The 27,454-nt window shown below is 38.0% G+C and overlaps 1 protein-coding gene across 1 annotated transcript in view; it reads left to right on the forward strand.

Moving 5' to 3' along the window:
• Positions 1 to 27,454, forward strand: part of DELTA-OAT (ornithine-delta-aminotransferase) — a 64,991-nt gene that overhangs the window by 13,177 nt on the left and 24,360 nt on the right. The window contains exons 2-3 of the mRNA XM_089825587.1: positions 11,571 to 11,679; positions 11,796 to 12,026. Coding sequence (XP_089681713.1) covers positions 11,571 to 11,679; positions 11,796 to 12,026 — 340 coding nt within the window. The remainder of the gene's footprint in view (positions 1 to 11,570; positions 11,680 to 11,795; positions 12,027 to 27,454) is intronic.

Consider the following 27,454-nt stretch of genomic DNA (forward strand, 5'->3'; position numbering starts at 1 on the left):
GGACATGCAAATTTCTGTTTTTTGAAGATAGATTGACCATTAAGAGAGGGTCTTATGACATTAGATATGTTAGAATCTGAAAAGATTAATAACCCAGAAAACTAGTGCAAAGAGTAAATATCTAAACTATGAATGCAAATGATACAAAATCAAAATAGCATCATAGAGTTAGTCTCCAAGAGAGTAATGCAAATGTTAGAAGCAAAATAACATTAAGATGATGCACAAATAAGAGATGCAAATACAAGCTAGGTAGCATGCTTATATAGGTTAGGAAGAGGGAGGAGGTGGCAACACCAACCAATGAGGAGCAACCATCTATCGGACTAAAGATAGCAAAGTATCTTCTCAAGATAGCTAATGGATGCTCACATGTAGGAAGGTGACACCTCACAACCATTCACCTAATAAGACATGCTTTATTAACCTAAGCGAGATTATTAAAAGTGTAGGAAAAATCTAGCAAAATAAAAAACTACACTAACACCCCCCCATAAGCGAAGCTTGGTGGATGTAGAAATGGGTCCCGACAAGTCAAGCCTGATGAGGTACCCATGTACATAAAATTCCCCCAAAAGAGAGAGAAAAGAGACTCCCCAAAGAAAATTAGGACTCCAAGTGAGAGGAAGAGGCCCCCCCAAAAGATGTAGCATCCCGCACCTCTAGCAAAGCTTGCAAATTTTGTCCGGTAGATCCACTTACATCGAACAAGTTTTCTTCCCTTAGGAAAAGGGACAAGATCCCAAGTGTGGTTCCTCATCAAGGAACTATACTCTTCCTGCATAGCTGTATCCCACTCAAAAATACCAGAAGCCTCATGAAAGGACTGTGGATTTGAGGCAGAAGCAATGAAGATATGTAGAGCATCCTGGAATTGTGAACGAGTCTGCTTGGTGTCTGATGGATCCCCAACCCAATCACCTATAAACTGCAAGGTCTGTCTAGCCCAAAGTGGACCAGAAAATGGAGAATCTAGAGGAGAATCATCAACTTGTAAATGATGACTAGGAGAGGAAGGAGGTGAGTCCTCTGAATCACTCTCTACATCAGAAGTGGAGGTAGAAGACTGCTCAAGTGAATCTGACCCATTAGAAGATCTATCATGTATTCCAAGTGACTCCAATGTCAAAGTAGAAGGCAACCCTATGACCATGCTTTGCTGGTTAAGCTGATGCAAGTAGTGGAAGTTAAGATGGCCAAACTGCTCATGCCATAATCTTCTCACATCATTAGAGTGAGTGAGTGAAATAGTCAAAGGAGGATCAGGAACAAAGTGAGAAAACATATAGAGTCGTGATTGATGATCTGCTCTCCCAATTGCAACTGTAGAATCATTGTGCAACTCATGTATCTCCACTGAATCAGCAGTGAACTCAACCCGCTTGCCTAAACCTGTGTGAGTGCTCTGGTGTATCGATAGGAGATTAGTTGATAATGAGGGTACACAAGGAACATCATGGAATGTGCCATCCCCCACATCAACAGACCCTCTCCCACTCACCTCAACAAGAGTGTTATCACCCATCAAAATAGAAGGCATAGTACACGGCTCCAAGGGTGCAAGTTCTTCCTTAGATGAAGCCATGTGGTGTGAAGTACCCGAATCAAGAACCCAAGTGGATGGTGAGGAAGCAACTGCAAAAAGAGCCTTGCCTTTTCCTTTCCCCTTGCTATTTTCTTTTTCTTTGTTAGACCCTTCATTAGAACTTTGTTTGATAGACTCAGGAACACTGATATTATTCTTCTCAAGAATGTATGTCAAGTGATCAAGTTGTTTCTACAAACATTTATGTTCATCATGACCAAGTCTTTTACAATAGGCACATTTGATCTTTTCTTTCTTAGGCTTATCGCCCTTGGAAGATGGTGTATCAATAGTTGCTTTTGAAGAAATCGATATCTGATCCTTCTTCTCCTCGCTATTTTTTGTTTCTTGTCCTTACTATTGTTGTTACTACTTTGTCCTTGTTGTTCTTTTGTGCCTTGGTTGGCAGCCAAGGCATGTGACTTAGAGGACTTAAGAATGCCCATCTGGATTAGCTTGTCCTGTTCTCGAGTGAGATTGATAGCAAAATCATCTAAAGATGGCATGGTGAATTGAGTACCAAGTGCACCCTTAGTAGCATAGAAGGTAGAGACAAACACAGAATATTCTGAACTTAGCTTAGAGAGAATACTAAGAATCAGTTGTTCATCTTTCTTTTCAATTCCACATTGTTTTAACTACAGCCTTAGTGATTTCAATTTGGTGAGGAAATCTTGGATTGTGTTGAAATTGCCTGGACTCAAACTAATTAATTCATTTTCCAACATATGACCCCTCATTGAATCTTGTGTGCCAAATAGTGTTTCTAGTTTTTTCCATACTTCATTTGGTGTTTCCAAAGACTGAATGTGAAATAGCAAGTCAGGAGAAATAGACAAACACAATGTTCCAAATGCCTCATCACATTTGTTAAACCACTTAGGCTTATCTTCATCTTTAGCAGGTTTAGTTTCAAGTCCCATAGTTATCCTATTTAATCCAGCTTTCCTTAAGTGAATTTTCATGCATGATTTCCACTCAAAGTAATTGTATGGAGTTAGGATGGGCATATTTGTTTGATCCATGATGAAGAAATGCAGAGAAGAAATGCTAGAAAGAAGAGAACCCAGCCACGATAATGCTGTTAGGATAAACCACGGACAGAAATAAAAACTACATGCAAATATAACCAATAACAGAAAATAATAGAACACACAGAAATGAACACAAGGCACCAAGATTTAACGTGGTTCACCCAATCCCTGGGCTACGTCCACCAAACAGCAAGTCCGATCTTATTACAATCCAGTGATTACAATCTGATTACAATCCGTAATCCCTTACAGCTCAATATCGCCGCAAGAACCAATTTCGTATCACCACACACATAAAAAATACCCAACCCTAAGCCCTTTTTATACAAGTATTAAACCGCTTTAGGGTTATAATATGTCGGCCATATGTCGGCCATAATATGTCGGCTACCATGTACTTTCCTGATCAGTTACCACAATCTAACAATCTCCCACTTGGGGACTGATCAGGCTCCACACTAAACAACAATCTCCCACTTGGAGACTGATCCTGTAGCAATACAACTACCGCATGGGGCTCCCACTGGATCAAACCACCCTGGACTCTGCTGTTCTTTTATTCACATTTAGTCTAAAAGACCAACTGAAGCTGAAGAGGAGTTCAGCTTCTCCCTTGTTACAACCTTTGTCAACATATCTGCTGGATTTTCATTGGTATATATCTTCTCCAGCTTTAACTGTCCATCCTCCAAAACTGACCGAATGAAATGGTACCACAACTGTATGTGTTTGGTCTTAGAATGCAGAGCTGAATTCTTAGCAAGATGAATGGCACTCTGACTATCTGTGAACAAATAATTATCCTTCTGAGGATGTCCCAATTCTTCCAAGAAGAACTGAAGCCATATCATCTCTTTGGCTGCCTCTGTAGCAGCGACATATTCTGCCTCTGTAGTGGAGAGAGCATTAATCTTCTGTAGCCTAGAAACCCAGCGCACGGCTGCCCCACCAACAATAAAGACATAACCTGTAGTACTCCGCCTGGTATCAATATCCCCAGCCAAATCTGAGTCAACATAGCCCTGTAAATCAGTAGTAGAGCCCCCAAAGTGTAAACACTTATTGGATGTTCCTCTCAAATATCTGAGAATCCACTTGACAGCATTCCAATGCTCAAATCCTGGATGACTCATATACCTGCTAATGACTCCCACTGCATGTGCAATATTTGGTCTAGTGCATACCATAGCATACATCAAACTTCCTATAGCTGAAGCATAGGGTACCTTGGACATCTTATCCTCCTCTTCCTGTGTCTTGGGACACATGTCCTTAGTCAATTTCAAATGACCAGGTAAAGGTGTGCTGACAGCTTTAGCATTCTCCATAGAGAAACGTTGCAACACCTTCTCAACATAATCAGCTTGAGATAGCGTCAATGTTCTGTTCTTCCTATCTCTGCAAATCTTCATACCAAGGATTTGTTTTGCTGCCCCCAAATCCTTCATAGCAAATGCATGTGCTAATTGGCGTTTCAGCCCCTTAATATGATCCATGTTAGACCTAGCTATAAGCATATCATCAACATATAAACATAAAATAATGTAGCTATCATCATCCAACCTCTTAAAATAAACACAGTAATCTGAATGACACTTATTATATCCATGCTCATGCATAAAACTGTCAAATTTCAGATACCATTGCCGAGGTGCTTGCTTCAAGCCATATAAACTTTTCTTCAATTTGCACACTAAGTTCTCCTTACCTTTGACCTCAAAACCCTGTGGCTGAGCCATATATATTTCTTCATCCAAATCACCATGAAGAAAGGCTGTTTTAACATCCATCTGCTCTAAATGCAAATCTTTAGTAGCCACAAGACTTAAAACAGTACGAATAGAAGTCATTTTAACAACAGGAGAAAATATCTCATCAAAATCAATTCTCTTTTTCTGTGCAAATCCTTTTACAACTAACCTGACCTTAAATCTTTTTTTACCTCCTTCCTCTTCTTTCAACCTGTAAACCCATTTATTCTGTAATGCCTTTTTACCTGCAGGCAACTTGCACAAATCCCATGTCTTATTTTTCAACAAAGAGTCCATTTCATCTTTCATTGCAGACTCCCACTGAATCTTAGTATCCACTTGCACAACTTCATCATAACTTTCAGGTTCACCAGCATCAGTAAGTAAAATAGAATACAAAGAGGGAGAAAACCTTTGTGGAGGTCTAATTGGCCTTGTTGACCGTCTAACATTCACTGGTGTGTGTGGTATTTGTTGTTGCAGTTGTTGCACATTATGAGGAATGACTGGAACATTAGCTTTTGGAGTATCATCCAGCACTACATAATCATCTTCTTTCTTCTCATGTTGCTGCAACAGATTTTTGTACAACACTTTTTCATTGAATATGACATCCCGGCTTCTTATAATTTTATGATTTTCAAAATCCCAAAGCCTATAGCCAAATTCATTAATGCCATATCCAACAAAGACACATTTTTTTGATTTAGCTTCTAGCTTGGTTATATTTTCAGAGTCTATATGAGCAAAAGCTTCACAACCGAAGGTCTTGAGAAAAGAATAACTCACCTTCTTACCAGTCCATGCTTCCTCTGGAATACCACAACCCAAAGGAGTAGAGGGACCTCTATTAATCAAATATACTGCAGTATTGACAGCCTCCGCCCACATGTGTAAGGGCAACCCAGCATGCAACCTCATGCTCCTTGCGCGCTCCATTATAGTCCTGTTCATGCGTTCAGCCACTCCATTTTCCTGTGGAGTCCTTGGAACAGTTTTTTGTCTACGAATACCATTAGTGGAGCAATAATCTTCAAATTCATGACTGCAATACTCACCACCATTATCAGATCCGAGACATTTTAATTTCTTACCAGTCTCATTTTCAACCAAGCATTTCCATTTCTTAAAAGTTTGAAATACATCAGATTTCTGTCTAAGGAAATAAACCCATACTTTTCTCGTTGCGTCATCAATAAATGTAACATAATAATGAGAGCCACCAAGGGAAGATACTTGAGCCGGTCCCCATACATCTGTATGCACAAGCTCTAATTTCTCCTTTTTGTTTTCCTTCCCTGTCTTTACAAAACTCACTCTCTTTTGTTTTCCATACACACAACTTTCACAGAAATCCATATTCACACATTTTAGACCTGGTAAAACTTTCCTTGAATGAAGTACTTTCATACCTTTCTCACTCATGTGCCCAAGTCTATTGTGCCACAGCGCTGTATCAGAATCTACAGCAGCTATTTGTTCTCCCTGCTCAACTGCAGTAATTGTTCCTGAATATTCATTGTTCTCTGAAACAATCAAAGTAGAAGGAACAATATGACCTGTACAAAGATATAAGGTGCCTACTTTCACACCTTTTGCTACTACAAGGGAACCTTTTGAAACCTTCCAATTTTTATCATTAAAAGTAACTACACAACCCTCATCACCGAGTTGCCCTGCTGAAATTAAATTTCTACTTAGTTTTGGAACATGTCTTACCTCATGTAGTAGCCAATGATTCCCATTCTGCAACTTAATCTTAATTTTTCCCTTTCCAACAATCTGACAGGGTTCATTATCCCCCAAATAAACAAGCCCAAAATCCCCTTGGACATAATCAATGAAATAACCTCTATGAGGTGTAGCATGAAAAGAAGCACCAGAATCTAAAACCCATGAATCATCAACACTCTCTAAAGATAGAAGCAAAGCATCCTCTTCGGATTTGTTACTTACCACATTTGCCTCTTTGTCTCCATCTGATTTATCTCCTTCATTTTTCTTTCGAGTCCAGCAATCTTTCTTTTTGTGCCCTGGTTTCCCACAGTACCAGCAATCATTTGGTCCTCTCGATTGAGACCTCCTCCCCTTTGACTTTCCTCTTGATTTCCCACGATTTCCAGAGTTACTTCCTCTTTCAGTCGTTCTGCCCCTGCTTTGTGCATTTAAAGCACTTCCTGATGTAGATCCACCTGAGGATTTTCTACGAGTTTCCTCACTTAAAATAACACCGATCACATCATCATATTTTAGGGTACTAGATTCAGGAACAGAATTACTCACCGCCATTACCAAGCCATTCTAGCTTTCAGGCAAAGAACACAAAATCAAGAGAGCCCTAATTTCTTCATCAAAATTGATACCCACAGAAGATAATTGACTAGTAATAGTATTAAACTCATTTAAATGATCTGCAACAGATCCACCTTCTGCCATTTTCATATTAAATAAACGCTTCATGAGAAATACCTTATTTGAAGCGGAGGGCTTTTCATACAGTGTCGCTAGGGTTTTCATCAAATCTTCTGTCGTCTTTGCTTTTGTAATATTAAATGCCACCGATGGTGCCAAGCATAACCGAATGCTTCCGAGTGCCTTTCTGTCCAAAAGATCCCATTCAGCCTCTGACATAGTTCCCTGATTCTTGGCTTTTCCTTCCAACGGCTTCCATAAATCCTTCTGATATAAATAGTCTTCCATTTGCATCTTCCATAACTGGAAGTTCTGCCCATTAAACCTGTCAACCCTCAACTTACCCTCATCTGCCATCGCTCCCACTCAACTGTGAGACTCCCACTTAACCGTGAGACTTTCCTGCAGAGGATAACTGAAAGACAACCTTGCTCTGATACCACTTGTTAGGATAAACCACGGACAGAAATAAAAACTACATGCAAATATAACCAATAACAGAAAATAATAGAACACACAGAAATGAACACAAGGCACCAAGATTTAACGTGGTTCACCCAATCCCTGGGCTACGTCCACCAAACAGCAAGTCCGATCTTATTACAATCCAGTGATTACAACCTGATTACAATCTGTAATCCCTTACAGCTCAATACCGCCGCAAGAACCAATTTCGTATCACCACACACATAAAAAATACCCAACCCTAAGCCCTTTTTATACAAGTATTAAACCGCTTTAGGGTTATAACATGTCGGCCATAATATGTCGGCTACCATGTACTTTTCTGATCAGTCACCACAATCTAACAAATGCCCCCCACTTTTACTCAATCAAAGAACCCCCCCCCCCCCCCTCAAAGAAATATGATTTGGCACTTTATTTTAGTGCATTTACAACTACCACTAGAAAGAGATACTTAGTGGTCTTGATTTCAATACATTACAAACCCTCATGAAGAGCATATGCTAAAAGTGAAACTTGAGCACAATAATCAAGGAAACAAATAGCACCACTGCAATCTACTCGAAAAATCATGCACTTTCAAAAAAAGAATCGCCTCGATACGAGGTTGTATGAGAAAGTTATGATCCTCCGAAGTTTTCAAAACGAGAACTGTGCACAGTCACAGCTGAGAATCTACAATTTCTGAAGAATTCATGCATGAAAATAAAAAAAAAAACTCCACTAGTGGATAGAGCACAATAAAATAGCCAAGTTCATAACAAGAGTCATCAAACTCGGAGTCCGTATGAGCAAGAACGAGACATATGAAAACTGCGTTCAAATCTGCGACTGCCAACGGAGAGGGGTATGGCTGTAGCTTTGCATGCTCGATTCTGTAAAATATACAGCTTGCATGCAAAATCTAAAAGATACTCAGATGGTTTTTCGAGGCTGCGAACAAAACCCAGAAAGCGTTTTCCTTGCTGATGTACAGAAGATGTTGTTGTAGTGTAAATCAGACGCCTTTAACAGTAAAAAACGGCTTCAAAAATCAAAAAACGACCCTAGCAACCAAAATATGACATGCAAATGCTGGATCAGCTTCTTAAGTCCGTCAATGGCATGCTGGAACCTGCAAAACTGATTGAAAACTCCAAATATGCAAGTTGGTTGTCAGATTTGAGATTGAAACTCCAGAGAAAAACTGTTTTTGTCAAAACTTTTCTGATTCTCAGGATCATCCAAAGATGCAAGAGAAGAGCATACTTCGTTTTTAAAAAAACTACAATAAAGTTTATTTGCCCCCCTCGAATCTCTCAAATAAGGAAACTAAAATCTACTATTGCACATAGAAAAGCTCAGATACCATGTTAGAATCTGAAAAGATTAATAACTCAGAAAACTAGTGCAAAGAGTAAATATCTAAACTATGAATGCAAATGATACAAAATCAAAATAGCATCATAGAGTTAGTCTCCAAGAGAGTAATGCAAATGCTAGAAGCAAAATAGCATTAAGAGGATGCAAATACAAGCTAGGTAGCATGCTTATATAGGCTAGGAAGAGGGAGGAGGTAGCAACACCAACCAATGAGGAGCAACCATTTATCGGACTAAAGATAGCAAAGTATCTTCCCAAGATAGCTAATGGATGCTTACATGTAGGAAGGTGACACCTCACAACCATTCACCTAATAAGACATGCTTTATTAACCTAAGCGAGATTATTAAAAGTGTAAGAAAAATCTAGCAAAATAAAAAACTACACTAATAAGATAGTTTCTATTTATTCTCTCTTCCGTCTTTTTTTAATGATCACTTTTTTTGTGATGTTTTCATAAACTCCTTCTGATTGTTATGGAAACTTTCTCTCTCTTTAGAATGTTTCTATTTCTCTCTCTTTGTTCATTATAGAAACATTCTTGTATATATAGATCATTTATGATCTTTGTTTAAGAACACATTCATTGTTTTACCATGATACATGCAAGCACAAGAAACACAACTTACAAAGAATGGAAATGATTGAGGCATGTGCGCTCCCAAAAAGATAGATTTCATCTATAAATCCAAGAGAACATTGGAGGAAATACTTCTTCAAATTATGTGAAAATTGTTTAAACTTATACCAACATGAAAATAAATTGATTACATTGAGAGGGGTATTTGGTTATCTATAACAAAAACCATAGCTTTGCAGACAGCTTACCTATAAAATAACCTCAACTAGACTCAATTAACTTGATGCCCTACGTTTACATTGTCCATCATTGATTGTGAAATTGTTAGTTAATTCTTAGCTTTCAACTAGTCACAACTATTAATTAACTCACGACCACCAAACATCTAATAATACGAGCCAATTCATTATTGTTATGAGTCATGACCATTACAGATATTCAAGTATGTAGTGGCTCTTGAACTCTCATTTGCGCCTTTGGGTTTCCGTAAATTTTCCATGTTTGCTTTTATATATTGGTTATAATATTTACATCAAGTATAAAACTTTATAACAAATATTTTCAGCTATACATCATTTTTTTCACAAATAATTTCACCCAGGCAAATATACCATGACTTAGCGAAATCACCTTGCACTCTATTCAAATTTATACATGCTGTATTGCTTAAAATTGGATATTAATAGCTACAAGGTTGAAATCAGCATTGGAGGAAATTGAAATCAGTTTCTCTCAAGCAGCAAGGTCAAGCATTGACTGATTTTGGAAGCTGAGGAATGGAGGACTAATATATATACTTTAACTGTAAATAGTTCATGTTGTTCTGTAGCATCGTCTGTTTTTATTTCACAGTGGTAGCTTGGTCTTTAGCTGTGCTTGCATGTTGTTGCTTTGGCTATTTTGGAGGGTTATTTTGATATGCTCAATTTTTGTTGTAGACGCGCTATACTTTATTTTGTATAACTAGAAATTGTAAGCTAATACCTAAAAGGGGAAGTGCAAACATATTTGTCAATGTCTTGACTTGATACAGTTTTCTGTAAATGTTAAATTGATATTTAATATTTATTCACACTCCTAGTATTTTTAATATTGATATTAAAAATTATGTTGGGTTTTTAAAGTAGAATCCTTTTATCTATTCGAAATAAGACTTGCATCCTGGTATAGCAACAACTAAAATGACATTGAATTTCATTAAATTATTTAAATAAAATGACATTAAATTAAATTAAATTATTTGATTAAGTTGTCAAAAAATAAATATTATTTCAAAATGATCATTAGTACAATAAATTTAGCTAAAGATAATAAAGGTGGATAAAATAACATTTGATTGTCACTTTATTCAATATTTTTCTCAGCCTCAAGCATTAAATGTAGGCCTATCTTCTAGAAGGCTGATGCAAGTCTTTATAAGTAAGGGAATGAATTGAACATGTTTAGATTGTCTATTGAATTTTTTTTTCTAATTTCTTTTCCTGGGAAGAGTGAAGTTTCTGAGGATGCAAATCCTTGGAGCTTGAAGGTTTGGATGGAAACCCATCCCTTCTCTGTGGAGTGATTGCAGGTCAGCAATCATTACAGAGCAAATTTGTAAAGTCTTCCTTTGAAAATGAATTTCGGTAATAAGAATATTTGCTACTATATTATCTCCGACAAATGTGGAAGTATATCTGTGTGCACATGATAATCTACAAGGGTTGATTTGATGAATATTCAGTTCTCAGCATGATGGCATGTGAGTTACGTTAATGTTTGAACCATATGTGTTGGGTATGGATGCATCCCTGCTATTGGCGCAGACTTCTGGATAATGGTGTTGCACTTTCTCCTTACATGGCCATTACAGTCTTAGACTCCTATTATTCTGGAATATTATGTTAGAGAGATTCATTTCTGGGTAATACACTCTGGAACACTTTATGTGCTGGTTGTACACGATGGTTACACATTTATGAGTGCTGTATTCTGTGCATCTCTTGAGTGCAATTGCCAATAAGGCATACTACTGCTGTCAACAAAGGTCAGAAATCATTAACCTCATCACACAATAAGCTGTTTGAATTCTAAATGATCTATCTGATGAGAAATGTGGTTATTATGATCAGCATGTTATCTACTTTCTGTTATGCAATGGATAATATTATATTAAAGTCAAACATTATATTAGTTCTATAAATCTAAATTTTACACATACCTGCAACTTAGAAGTTTTGGAACAGAATAAATAGAGAAGTATAGGTGATATTGGGTAAGGGATCTTACAGTTTGTTACTTTTTAAGGTAAGTGTTTTATAAAACAAATTGATGATTCTTTTTCGTAGTGGCACTTTAATTGGAATGTTGTTTTCGACTTATAAGAGGTAGTTTTGATGCAGTTATCATCCAATCCCTGTGGTTTTTTCGAAGGCAAAGGGTGCACATGTATGGGATCCTGAGGGTCGCAAGTATTTAGATTTCCTTTCAGCTTATTCGGCAGTTAATCAAGTGAGATATTGCATTTTTTTATTGCTGAAATATTGATAAGGAATGCCCATGAGTGGTGTTCTTCCAATCCATTCTTTAATTGCTAAATGATAATCACCAATATGTTTATTTCATAGGGACATCGCCATCAAAAGATTTTGGATGCATTGGTGGAACAAGCACAGCAGATGACTCTCAGCTCTAGGGCTTTCTACAATGATAAGTTTCCTATCTTTGCAAGGTATCTTACGAACTTGTTTGGCTATGATATGGTGCTTCCAATGAATACTGGAGCAGAGGGTGTTGAAACAGCTCTAAAACTGGCAAGGAAATGGGGTTATGAGAAGAAAGGAATTCCAAAGAATGAGGTAAATAAATTATATGGAAGGTTATGAACTGTTCTGTTGTTGCTTGTGTGAAGTGCCTATTTTCCATTGCACTAAAATAATTTTAAAAAAATGACATAATATTTCAATAATGAATAAATATAAGATAGATCAATATTTTTTTGACTTACATGACTTTTATGTAGGGTTTATATTGTCCCGTTAGGATAATGAAAACATCTTGCAAGGATTAACCTATTTTCAAATTAGAAGGGGAAGCCCCTTGTAACTAAAAGCTAAACTAGATCCAAGAACTTATGGGATGAACTCCAGTTTTTTACAACTTGCACGAGATACTTTTGTGATTATTAAACAATGTTATGAAACCGAATAGAATATCCTCTTTTCAGATTTCAAGTATGGACAGAAGGCTACAGCAACTCTCCGACAAAAGATGAAATATTTTGATCGTTTGACTCGACATGATTGATTCAACCTTTTGGTAACTAAATATATAGTCAGTTTTCTGCTAAAAGTAGACAGTAGAAAGAGTGCATGCACAAGAACTGAAACCATAAATAAAGACAAGATTCCACAAAGCTAAGACAAATGAACTTGAACAATAGCTTCGGCAGTAAGAAGAGAAACAATTACAATTGAATCTTAATTTAAGTGCCTAAAGCACTTATAAATATTTTTTAAGGTTTCGTTTTCTCATGCAATTCAATTTATTCAAGATAAGTACAGAATGACAAATGAATTTCTATATTGAAAATAAAAATACATGCAAAGTAAGCCTGTGTACAAATTTGTGTGCAAATATATATGTAAATTTAAGAAATCTTTAAATAGATTTCTACTTGTAATTTGAAGTCTTAAATAGCTGCCTAAGGGGACATTACACTAACAAGTTATAATAGGCTGACCAGTTGGAATATTAGGTTTGTTAAATTTGAGAACCCGTATAATAGGCCGACCTCCGCTGATATGTGAGCTGCCTAAGGAGGTGACATTACAGTTTGGCTTCCTTCAGTTTGTTTATCCTCAAGCAACCTTAACCACGGGTGCTGCGAAATGTGCCCACTCTCTCATGTAGCATTCTCTATCGACAAATCTTTCCATTTCACCAAATATGTTTGATAACACTCCCCAGTCTCCTTTCTCAGTTGTTAACAATAGCCTCAGCCAAAATCAGTTCCCCTCCTTATCAAAGGACGGCAACATTATAGAAGGCTCCGCATTATGCCCAATCGCCTTCTTGATGCGAGACACATGGAAGACGTTATGTACTTGACTGTCAGCTGGTAAGTCCAACTTGTAAACCACCTCACCAATACACCTGATGACCTTGAATGGCCCATAATAATGTGGCTTAAGTTTTTCGACCCCAATCTTTTTGAGAGTTGATTGTCTATGACTCTGATGGGTGGCAACATGCTAGTGGCTATGGGGCAACTTATATGCACCCATAGCCAGTGTTAAATAGTGAAAGTATTTTATATTTGTTGTAAATAGTGGTGCGTATATGTTGCACCATAGACGGTGCCTTGCAACACATTATATACCATATTACCCACCTCAAATGAATGCTCAACACTATGCTGATCGAGATATTGTTTGGGTTGATTTAGAGCTTTTTGGATGTTCCTCTTCAAAGCCCTCATGATCTCTTGGCCGTCCTGTAAGAGGTCCTTGTCACTAGCCACTCTACTGTTGCCAAAAAAGAAAATCCCGAAAGATGGGTGCATCATACCAATACAATGCCATGATAGGTGACATCAGGATAGACATGTAGTAGGTTGTGTTGTAGCAATACTTACACAGATATAACCACCCAACCCATGCTTTTGGTTGCTTGATATGTAAATTCAAAGGTATCCCTCTACTTATTTATTTATTTCTATCTAGCTGTGTGTCTTGGGGTGGTAACTAGTGCTTGAGGTGAGCCCGGTGCGACCGAGCCTAAACAACTCTTACCGAAATTGACTCATGAACATGTCCTTGTCACTAACTATGCTCCTCGACAACCTATGAAGTGTGAATATCTCCCTGAAGAACTAATCTGCCACCTATATTGTGTATATGTAGTGGCGATTGGGAAAAAGTGTGCAAATGTAAGTCTATCCAACACAACATAAATACAATCTATGCCTTGGGCTTTGGGCAAGCCCATGATGAAGTCCATCACTACAATAAACCTATAGGAAAAGTGTGCTCCTAAATGAATTGTTGTCGGTAAAATGTATAATGTAGCCGACGGGTAGAATAGTATTCGAACGGGCGCATGATGCTTGAGTCACCTCTTCGGAAAGGTATGTGTATACGTCCGAGATGGACTTTGGAATCATCAGAGATCATTGTAGTCATTCTAATCTACAAGTGCATACATGAATAAAGTACCTTTTTTGAATCGAATCGTGTTATAATGTGTTGAACCTCTTACCCTATGCGGTAAACATTTGGTGCCGTTGCCAGACGAACTTGGAACGAAGGAATGATATGAAGATTGATGCCGAATTTGCCAAACAAAGATCGGAATAAGGTGAAAGATAAGAATGAATCGGAATAAGGTGAAAGATAAGAATGAACTAAGTACAACAAAAGAAATTTTAATTTTAACACAGCAAGTAGAACGCAGACAAAGACTTCAGCAGATTGCCGAGGGGCACCGAAGGGGTGAAGAGGCACAGACGGAGGGAGTGCACTCACCTAGTAGGCTGAGGAGTGCCGAGGAATTGCTAGAAGAAACTCGACAACGCTTGAATTTGGTGGAGGAAACAAGGGAAGAATTCCTTAACCTATATACGCCGAGGGGAGAGTGTCCGAATGGAAGGAAAGCAACTCGCACGGCTCGGAGTGTCGAGGGAGCACGAGCGTGGAGGGATCTATTCGTTCTTGATACACCGGATGAACGGATACAGGCGGAGAATAGAACATCACTTGAAGACTTGTCACCAGACAACGCGGTTGTTGGGAACAAGACCGTTGTCCAGAATAGCGCGGAAGTCCAGAACAGCGCGGGAGCACAGAACAATGCGGAAGTCCAGAACAACGCGGGAGCACAAAACAGCGCGGGAGTCCAGAACAGCGCGGGAGCACAAAACAACGCGGGAGTCCATAATAGCGCGAGAGCTCAGAACAACGTGGGTACACAAGTACCTCAGAATCCAAGACAAGTAACGATGGTTGGCCCTAAAGAAAAGTTACCCAAGTTTCACGGTGATGGTTCAACAGATCCTATCAGACATTGTAAAACGTGTGAAACCATATGGATGGCAAATGGTGTGATAGATGAGGATGATTGGGTAAGACAATTTCCAGCGACCCTACGGGGTGTGGCAATAGACTGGTTTTTTAACACTAGTCCTCAGAAACTTAATACATGGGAGAATGTTAAAAAAGAATTTATAGCAGAATTCAGATTACTCCGAGATCATAATGAAGTAGTTGCAGAAATCTATAGCACCAAACAAGGAAAGAATGAGACAGTCCGAACCTATGCTAGGTGACTGAAAGAATTGATCGGAAAGATGGAGAGTCAACCAGCAGATGGTTTGAAAAAATGGTGGTTTGTGGAGGGGCTACGGTCGACTCTTAAAAAGAAAATGAAGATTGTACCACTGGCATCGTACACCGATGCATATACTCGTGCCATGGATTTAGAAAGCGAACAAAAGACGAGTAAGAAGAAGAAACATAAGTCCTCTAATTCAGATGATTCATCCTCGGAGAGTAGTAGTAGTGATGAGGAATCAAACAAGAAGGTGAAAGTGCTATAGAAAGACATGCTACGGATGATGAAAGAATTCAAAAATTTGAAAAAGAATCCAGATACAGTGAAAGGAGAATTGTGGTGTACAGATTGCAAGGACGGCCATATGAAGGGTTCATGCCCGAAGAAGCAGTTTTGTGACATCTGCCAGATGGCGGGGCATTCCCTGAAAGAGTGCTCGTTTAACTTGAAAACAAAAGGACACTAGCAGGTGTTACTAACGCAGGAAGCCTCGAACAATAGCAAGAACGCGGGCAATGATGCAACTTCAGGTAGATATCGAAATAATAATAGACGCGGAATGGGTGGAAACAATAACAATAACAATGGAGGCCGGAGTAGAATACAATATGATGTGAGTGGACGGCTGATGATACAGTGCCGAGCATGTAATCTTTGGGGTCACTTCGCGAGGGATTGTATTACGAAGGAGGCACCGCAACTACTGTGCAGATGGTGTGGTCCAGGGGACCATGAAGATTCAAAGTGTCCAAAGCAAAGTGTAAATTTATTAAGTATTCAAACAAGTAATGAGAACGTGTTGGCGGTCACGCGGGAACAGGAGAGGAAGGCAAAATATTCGAATGCGGAAGAAGAGGAGAGGTTACAAAAAGTCCGAACAGAGATAGAGAAGCAGATGAGAGCGGAGAAGTCACAAGTAAAAGACACTGCGAAAACTTCGAAAAGAAACTTGGTGGAACAAGACATGGTGAAATAGATAATGCAAATGGAAGTACCAATTAAATTAAATGATCTCACCATGCCACAGTTATGTACGACTATTATAAATATGACACCGTCCTCGAGAGTAACGGAGGAAGCAAAGGATAGTACGGAAACAACCACAGCAGCAGCAACAGATCCGATGTTACTGACACTTACGACAGGTAGACATCCAGCAGTGGTGGAGATGGGCATTTTGGGTACGGTGCTAACAGATACAATAGTAGACGGAGGATCGGGAGTGAATGTGATGCCGGAAGATATTTGGAAAAAACTTGGACAACCAACACTATGGCCACCCACCTTTCAGTTACTTACAGCAGATCAACATGGGATAAAACCCTTGGGCACTCTAATGGCGCAGCCGGTAACAATTGGGACACAACCATTTTTACTGGATTTTGTAGTTATTCCATTAAAGAGAAGAGGGTATGACGCCATCCTAGGACGGGGGTGGTTGGTGCAGGCTAAGGTAAAGCATGATTGGAAAAGGAACACCCTGTCAATGGAGAAGGGAGGTAGGAGATTTATAATCGATTTGCATACACAGATGGTAGGAGAAGAAGCTGCGTCGTCGGACTCAAAAGGTGGTGGCGAGAGTGATGACGAAGGGAAAAAGAGGATGGAGCCAGATGATGAAGGGGTGCTGAGAATAGAAGGAGGGTCAACTGATGACGACCTAGATTCAGTAAATGGATTGCTACATTGGCAAATGGAAGATTATGAGGTCTTTCCGAGTTGCAATATTTTGAGTGTCGAAGAAGGAAAAGAAGGCCATAAGTTTTCGAAGGAGTACAGTGAACTGAAGGAAGGAGAAGCACAGGTGGATGAAACACCAGCCCGTACGTTCAGTAAAGATAAACCGATGAAGTATGAAGAGCTGACGGTGAAAACAATGAACTTGGGTGATGAGGAAAATTTGAAGAACATTCTTGTAGGAGATGATTGGAACCCAGTATTGAAGGCAACAACTTGGACGTATAAAGACTTAAAAGGAATACCACTAGAGCTATGTGTCCACCAGATACCATTAATTGAAGGTGCGGTACCCGTACAGAAGCGACTGTACCGAAGGAATAAGAACTATGCAGCATGGGCCGTGGAAGTTGCACAAAATAGGTGGAAGCTATGGCGTCAGAAGCGTTTAAAATTAAACAAATTTCAAGCTGGTCAGTTAGTACTAAAGTATAATGGACGAAATGAAATAAGGCTTGGAAAATTTAAAGTTAAATGGGTTGGACCATACAAGGTACGGGAAGTTGGGTATAAAGGAGCAATTAAATTGTGGACACTGGATGGAAAAAGAAATACCAGATGCCGTAAATGGATCAAAGTTGAAAATATATAGAGAAAGAAAGGCTCCTCCACGGACAAACAATTGATGAATGAAGAAAAGTTGTTTGTAAATAGTGTATATATGTATAAAATTAAAAGTCGAATATAGTTGGTAAACTGTAGTTATATTAGTATGAAGTGATAAAAGAAGCATAAAGTAAATGTACTGAGAGGTGATTTTTTTATTAAACTAATGGGGCCCGGGACTATACAGAGAAAATGGAAGAAAAACAAAAATAATAAAGTGAATCATAAGAATAACCCTGGAGAAAAAGGCCTTATGGCCTTGAAAGAAAAGTGGAGTAGTTTTGTTCACCGTACGGCCCCCAAGGACTAATGTTGAAAATAAAAATAATAATAAGAAAAGCCATAGTAATAAGTAAAGAAAACGATTCAAAGTATACCTTCAAATAAGATGGATGACCGTATGGCCTCAGGGGGAACAATTAAGGACTGTACGACCTAGGGAACATCATGAGCAGTTATAAATCAAAGACCATACGACTGAGAAATAAGACATTGTACAGCTGTTGAATATTCTCAAAAGTTAGGACTCCGTACGGCCTTGAAAGAATTGGGAAGGATTTTTTTGACCACCGTACGGCAGATGTGGAAGGGAATAGCTGTACGGCCTGCTCGCATGAAGAAAAAGACCGTACGGTGAGGATAAAAGCAAAAAGGAGACCGTACGGCCCCAAGCAAACCGAAACATAGTTACAGAAAATTGATAGCCGTACGGTCTCATCATATGAAGGGAAACATAGAATACCGTACGACCCCTGGGCAATGAGGAAACTTCGTACGGATACCGTACGGTGGGAGAGCAATTGACCGAGATAGTTCCAAATAATACATAGTATAAACAGGCATTCAAAGCACCATACGACGTTGAGAGCAGAAAAGAAGAAAGCAATAATAGGAATTTTATGAAAGCCCTACCATTACTAGGGAGAAGTTGGTTCAGACGTACGAAGGGTATCAGGAAAGCAAGTCTGCAGGAAAGAGGGAGGAAGTGGAAGAGCAGGAAAAAAAAGAAAAGACGACAGATTGAAACAGTTCGGAATGAGTAATGCATAATGCCAAAGGGAAGGGTAGACATAAGCAGTTGCCAGAAAGAGTGTGGAATCGGAAAAAAATGACAGAAATGGTGTGTTCCGTGCAGTTTTGTGTGGGTTTTGGAGTGCTAATTTGGTCTTGGCGGCGAGGGGCGTTGCCCCTCGACCCCGCTGGGGGCGTTGCCCCCTAGACCCCTAGTTGTTGCGGATATCAGTCATGGGAAGTGTGACCAGTTGATGAGACCTAGAGCTGTTGCTGTAGGCATGAGTGTTTGTGTGTCAGAGGAGGCACTTGGAGTAGGTGTTGGGCGTGAGGCTGTCTTGGTGGATGCGTAGAGAGCTTGGGAGGAGCTGATCATCCAGTTGAAGGCGGTATGGCGACACTTGGCTCAGTGTAACCAGGAGTTGGAAACAGAGCAAGCAGCATAGGTGGCTATCAAGGTCAGCTAAGGAGATAGTATTGTGTTAGCAGAGGCTACAGATACAATGTGGGTTGGAGACCAGTTTGGTGCAGGCATAGGATGAATGTGAAAGTGATGCGACAGAAACAAATCTATCTTGTTGTAGTTAGTCAATTAATGTATTTTGTTGTTAATTTGTCTCAGATATTTTGTAATTGTCGTCCGGAGATGACCTTTCTTTTGGGGGTGGATGATGTTGTCGATAAAATGTATAATGTAGCCGACGGGTAGAATAGTATCCGAACGGGCGCGTGACGCTTGAGTCACCCCTTCGGAAAGGTATATGTATACGTCCGAGATGGACTTTGGAATCATCAGAGATCATTGTAGTCATTGTAATCGGATTGTAATCTACAAATGCATACATGAATAAAGTACCTGTTCTGAATCGAATCGTGTTATACATGTGTTGAACCTCTTACCCTATGCGGTAAACATGAATAAACTGATAAAAGGATTCAGCAGAGTGAATAAAGGATCCATCTAGGGATTTTTAGGAAGGTTCAAACTTCTAGGGCATTCCTTGCTTATAAGTTATTTTTATTTCTTTTTATAAAATAATTCACTCGCTCAAATAAATTGAACCATGAGGGTTATTTGCTCATAAAAACAATAAAATCCCCTTTTATATTGCAACTTATAACTTGTTGCCTAGGAAATTGTGCCAAGGTGTCAATTTATTATTTCTTTATTTATTTTTGTAAGTTAACCTTTCGATTTATTAATAATAGAATATTAAATACTTCAATATTTCCAAATTTATAAATTCCCAATTTGGACTCCAAACTGAATTTTGATTGTTGACATCAGTTCATAGATGATATTTGAACATTGCAAGCCAATTGACAAATTTCCCCTAAAATTTAGGGATCCTCCCTAAAAAAGAGTAACTACAAGCCAAGATCTCTAGATTGATCATGGAGGTCCCCTTATACATTCTAGTCAATCCATAAAAAGTAGGGCTCCCTCCTAAAATCTAGGAGATGTCCCAAATTGTCCAAAATGGCTCACAAAGCCCTTGTGTGACTCCATAAACCCTTGGATGGGTCCTCTATCCATTCTGCTGGTCTACGAGAATCCTTAATTCACAAGGAAGATTGTGTGGTGCTAGTTGTATCGAGCAATGCCATTTACCCAAGATAGGGAGGAGGCTGATTTTACTCTTGATTGGAGTGTTTCCTTTTGAAAATTTAATCCAATTTAGTTTTTGATTGTCGATGAGCTTTGATTGTGAAAATTATTCAATTTCAACTAGATTATTTGGGAAAGGAGAGGCTACTCTTCCTTTAACTTTAATTTCTTTTCGTCCACAATTGTTGCAGCAGTTCTCCAATGTGTAGGTTTCTTTCTGTGATAAAAGACAAGTCACCTCATGTTGTTCAAACTATCCTCTTGGTCTTGCTCAATTCAATTCAAGTTAGTTTCATTTTGATGGTCATTAGCTTTTGCAGATGAATGGTTAAAGTTTTTCACGCCTCATGGTGGATGCCAAATACTAGTAGCATTTTAATTTGTCTATTTGAGGAACATACAAAATGGTCAATTTGTAAGGATAAACCTTTTCCCAAACAAGAAGGGGAATCTCCCTTGTAAAAATAAACTAAAAACAAGGGCACGTGAGTAGTTGAGTTGGTGCAAAGGCGAGTTGTGAGCTGTAGTGTTAGGCTAATGATCTTGATGCTATGTACGTGTTGGTTCCCAAAACCACAGATTGGAAATCCAAGAGCTTTGCGGATTCTCTGATTGGATTGCCCAATCAGTTTTGGCCAATGAACGAGAAATGACTTCAATTTCCCTGCACTTTAGGCCTCGCTACACCTAGGTGGGTAAACCTTCACCTCAAACCTGATCTCTTTGTTCAAAGCTTTTATATAGAGAATTTGATGGATATAAATTCTTTAGGTCGGGGAAAATCTTCAAACTTGTTCAAAATGAAATTTGTATGAATGCTTTCAATATTTGTTTGTGAAATGAATGTCATTTGAATGCACAGAATAATGTTTATGAACTATGGATTTGAGGGAATATCGAACTTCAAGACTTTAGACGTTAAGCCATTTTCTTAACATAAAATGCAGACCAGTCCCTTATTCCATCTTGGGAAAATAGAGTCAAACTTCTTTAGATCCTTATGTACAACCCTGAGAGACAATATTATACCATCCGCTGCTTGAATTGGCAACACAAATCCTAGTCTAATTGAATCTAATTTCTTCGGAAAACCAATTAGACAAAATTCCCATAGACAATATTTCGTATGCAAATTTTGATAATCGAGGATATGTATTAAAATCAAACTTCTTCACCATTAGCAGCAATCGATTTAAAATTAAAATCAATAATCAATAATCACAGAGGATAAATCTGAACAAAGTATCTGCACTTCAATTTTCAAGACAAATAAGCAAAATGTGGCTCTTGAATCAAATTTGAAAAATGAGTACAAATGATCTTTACTTATTTACAATATTTTACATATCCCAATTACATATAATATATTATTCCTCCTTGTTTCTCCTTTTAGCTCTTATTCACTACTCACCTTCTAACATTTCTCTTTAACTTCTTATCGAATGTGTCTTGTTATTGCCCCTTTTGGAAATAAACCTCTAACTATTTATATTGTGCATACAACAGGGTGCGACTTTTCAGATTTTAAAGTGACATTATTTAATTGTATAACTCCATTAATAAACTATCCTTATTCTTTTTTTGTTTAATTGTATAATAAACTTCAATAATTATTGATTTGTATTGACGCCGTCATGCCTTCTATTCATCACATTTCATATTATTGCAAGTTTCTTGTTTTAATTGCCATATTCCCTTTTAAAATATTTGGTCATGGTATTTTTCCGTGGATTATTTTGGTAGTATTGATCATTATACAGGCAAGTGGCATCGTTCTTCTAGGCTTTTTGACAACAACACAGCCAAGCCTTTTCCTCCTGTAGCAAACACAATATTAAACCTCTGCAACACATCTGATGGTCTATGCATTTGTCTTTGCTCGATATTATGAATTCATTGTGGATTGTGTATACGTTTCCCATAAAGACTGTAACAGGGATTCATTTGTTTTCTCCAAAATTGCTAATGCGGTTAAGCTTTTTCAATGTCAAAGTCAATTAATTGCTGTATGATCATGACGGCATCATTCCTTGTTAATCAGAGATTGCTGGGTGCATATATTTACTTCTGACATGGAGTCTCATGACTTTTGTCTTTCTTTGCCTCCAGAATGATAGTTTTGGGAAGCCTTTGATAGTTTAAGTCATCCATTGTTGGGCATCTCTGCAAATATTCATATCTTCCTAAGACAATGACAACTGTATGTCTTTAGTGCTGCTAAGGAATATACATGTCTCTATATTGTAGACGACATCAAACAAAACATACTTGGCTCTTAATCCGTCTTTGTTCTTAATGTACGCTAAAAATAATAATGTCATCGTAGCATATAATTGCTCTGTTCAAACATCATTTGTCTACTGCCATCAAACCTCCTCCTTGTCTTCTGCATATGCAAACTCATGATGTTGCTGAGGGTATTAATCTCTTTTTAGTAACAATATTGCTGCTGCTGTATGATGTTGCCCAGTCAAACACGTCCATATAATCCTCATTGTGTTCAGAGAATACTCAAATTTCCATGCATATTGAATAACAAACCTAACATTCCATTTTTGTGTTGAAGTGTATTGCTGACGTTGCATACTTTTATGAAGAATATATGTTACTGCAAATTTCATAGTTGAAGACTTGCACATATTGCAGTATATGCTTTCCAGATGTTGGGTGCTGCTAATAAAGTTTGTAGTTGCAGACTTAATATTTACTGCCATAAAATCTACAGGTATTTTCAGCAGTCTTTGTTTCTGTATCTATCATTAGTGCTGGTAGTGACTTCTACCGTCTTCTATCGGCCATTTCTGGAAACAAACGGCATCGTAACTGGATTGAAGCTTACCACATATGACACTATGTTTTTATACTCCAAAGTGTCTGGTAACTTTTGCCCATAACAATTCGCTCTGAACTGATACAAACAGAGATGAAACTATGCAAACAACTATTGCAGATTATGAAGATCTCTGTATTTGAAGACTTTGATAATTAGATTGTTACTTTTATTATTTCCACCACTTCATATGCACTGTTCTTCCAAAATCTATGTAGATTGTTGGCCAGAAAAACACTTGTATCAAACATTAAATTTGTCCCTTTCTGGTAAACAGATTGTCTTTACAATGAATGCCTTCATAAATATATGCTGGAATGTTTCTATATGCAAAACTGGATCTATGCACACAACAAAATATGTTTCTGTAGTCCAAATCATAGGGCAATATCAGTATTGCACGCATAGGAATGGAGAATAGGAATGCAATATTGGGAATAGGAATGTCTATTCCAATAACAACTTTTTTTTGGAATGGATATAAGCTCATTTTAGAGGCAAAATGGGAATATGTATTCCTATTCCGTATCCAGTTGACGAACCAAACTGAAAATAGAAAATGTATTCCAAATTTTCTATTCCTATTCCAGCAACCAAATGGGCCCTAAGTGATCTTCCTGTCTTTGTTGTATAGAGTATCTTTATTTGAATTGACATCAATGACATTCAATAGGTGGCTCACATAACTCACATAATCTACGTTTTCTAGAAGGAACAATACCTACCTCAGCACATTTCAATACCCACAACTATTTTAGAAGTAAAGAAGCAAGCATTTCAACTAATAAGCATTCAGTAAGCATTCAGGTTTGAAGTTCTTTTGTTGCCATAACGAACTCACAAAATGCGAATTCCTGAGTAACAATATGTTGCTTCTCATCTTTGTGAGCCTTATTTTGCTATTAATTGAATATTTAGATTAAAAGATTCATAAATGGAGACCTAAATTTTGGGCTCCATCACTATGCATCAACTCTGGTTTGATTCACTTTGTCACCGCAAACCTTTTTCCTCGTGAATGGGTGTATTGGGGTTTATCCCTCTTCCCCCTTTGCTCTTGAGGTGGTCCATTGGGAAAGACCCCAAGAAGGGTGGTGGAAGTGTAACTTCAATGGTGCCTTTAAAGGGAACCTTGGCCCTTCTGGAGCAGATTGCATAATTAGAGATAAAAAAGTAACTCACCTTTTCACATAAAGTATTTTTTGGCAGTTTAGTATACTGGTGCATGTCTCACCATCAAGTGCCACTTTTTCACACAAAACACCTATGTTGGCAGTCAAATACAACTGAATGCAAACTTTTCATGACTTGGATAATTCTGAATTTCTTCTTGTATCCGAGTGTTGTTCTTTTTCCTGTTGTACGTGTTGGAAAGTGCCCATCATTGGCCATACAATAACATTGATTAGAGCTAAAATACAAAATATAATGAGCATGGGAGACAAGCATTCCATAATGGTATATTGGATGAGAAATCAATAATGTTCTGACATGAAAAGAAACCATACATTAAATTTCATATGGGTAGAACATCCATGACACTTTGGAGGGCTGCTATTGACATGCCTTGGTAATAGGATGGGGTGATCAGTGAGAGCTTGAAGGTATGCATGTGATATGATGTTGATGGACAAGAGCCATCTGATGGCAACTATTGATATGCTCCTTCAGTAACAGGCATAGTCATACAATGACAGTAGAAAGCTTTTTAACCGTAATCACAGAAGTCACATTATGGATATGCAAACAATTTTGAGAATTTGATCAATGTTGCCTCTTTGCAGATCTGGATGGAGAAGCCAGATGGCTTTGCCAACAGAAAACTGCATCTGGCTTTAGTCTGTCACCTTTCCTTACATTTTGGGTGGAAATTCACCTACTTAAGTCACTCTGTCACTTGCAAGTAGATTCAATGGACTAAAATGCATTTGTCATCATTTCATAGTGCTGTGTGGAGGTTATACTTAAAGTTTGCCAAATTTTAGCAAAACATGGGCAGAATATATCTCCACATGCACCATCTTTTCCAAATGCTACTATATGGCTTTGCATGCCACTGATCTGATATTGTTTCTGTCCTATGATTGCCCTGTTCCTCTTTGCTACCTTTGATTTTTTTCTATCATCATTATTTGCTTCTTATTGAAGTTTTTAACCCATGCCAATCAACATCACCTTGCAAAAGCATTAGTTGAAGCATATAGGCCATGACAAGATGATCTAGCAGACTGGCCAGAGATACCACAATTGACTTTGATCGACACACAAACAATTATAATTTTGGCAATAAACAAACATACAAAGTAAAAACAATGATTTTGTGTGGTATAACAGTTGGACCTTTCTAGGGGTGTTGGGACAAGGTCCTATAGGAGAACCTTAGAATCTCTTGTTAAAAACATTCGATTTGTTGTATACAGAATCAAAGCCCATCTCTGAAAACCTAAATAAACAACTATCCTAGACCAAAACAATAACAAAAGGACAGCGCTGGAAAAATCACCTACCTACCTATGGACAAGAGTAAGCATACTGATATACAGAAAAGATTATCTCCAAAAGAATTTCAACCATTTTTTCAAGATGATACATGTCCTTAATGAGTTCTACTAAACGCCAAAATATCGTATAAGAACACATTGACTCATGAATCAATTAAAAACCTTAATACATTATTCATCAAGCACTTGAAAGTGGCTAGAGCATTGCACAAACCAAATGGTAACAACCACTTAAAGAAACCATGTTTTATATTGAAAGCCATCTTTCATATGTCTTCCTCTTTGATCCTAACTTGATGATACGTCAATTTGTGATCCAATTATGTGAAGAACCTAACATGCTGCAGATGATCTAGGAAACTATCTATATGGGGCAGCAGGTGCTGATGTTTTTGGGTATTACTGTTCAAGCCCCTATAATCTAGATTCTATACCCATGTACCAAATCCCATCATTGTAGGCACAACTATTATTGGAGAACTACAAGACTATGTGTTGGGTCTTATTACTCCTTGTTTGAAAAACATCAACTGATCTTTGACAACATCCATTTCTACGACACTTTGACTTTACAGCCCAATGTTGGGCAAAGGACAATCCAGTAAAGGTTGAATCTCATGCTCAATGGCATGCTTGGGAGCAGTCTTTTGTGGGCCACAAGAACAGATTGAGAGTTTCTTCCAACTCACCTATTTTTTTATGCTCATAGAAGTGTGCAGCCTATGAAGCTGTAATGTCCCCACTATAAAGTGATTATTGATACTGTAATAAAATTATACAAATTGTCATTCCTTTCGTGAACAATGATCACAAAGATTGATCGAAAAAAAAATTTAGATAACATAAACATTAATTGATTTGCTTTTATCAATGAATAAAAACAGTTTTTAATATGTATACAACAGCAACTTCTCTTCATGGAGAGGTTCAGATATATATGGAGAGGATCCCGATGGAAGAAGGCATCAACACAAGACATCGAAAAACATCAATAATCTCATGCCAGCAATACATGTTTAAATATGTATGCCTGATATATGCAGCAATATACTGCACAAATTCTTACATACATATTGGATAATATATTTGGCCATAACTGTACTTCAAATCATAGTTATATTAAACAAAGGAGCAATGTTTTTAAAAGAAACAATCGTGATCTAAAGATAAAAAATGAACCTCCTAAACTAAAATTTTAAATAACTAATATGCCGATTAAATTGACATTACAAAATCTGCAGGTCTTTTGGTTACAAATGCACAGAAGGCTGCTTCTCTTCAGAATACTCTGCTGTTGTTGAGACCCTCCTTGGATCTGCAGAATGTTAATGACCAAGGTAACCAAAAATCATCCAACTTGATGTTGGGAAACTAAGGTATTACTTCTTGTAACCAGAGACACTGAGATCAAACTGAAACCACGATTTTGAGGAAAAATCACCAAACCCCTTTGCAAATGAGCACTATGCCCCAAAACAGATTGTAAGATACCATGATTCGCCAAGAACTTTTGTAGATGAGTGGTACGACTCAAAACAGACTTGCAAAATGCCATGATTTTGTGGAAAAATATGACAAACCCCTCCAATGATATTTTAACTTGATGTTGGCATGACACGCATTGCATTACTATATGGGCTGGCAGGGGGGTGGGGGGGCCTA

This window comes from Cupressus sempervirens, chromosome 4 (assembly GCF_028749045.1).
Source record: "Cupressus sempervirens isolate cs-2001-9-10 chromosome 4, ASM2874904v1, whole genome shotgun sequence".
Taxonomy (NCBI): Eukaryota; Viridiplantae; Streptophyta; class Pinopsida; order Cupressales; family Cupressaceae; genus Cupressus; species Cupressus sempervirens.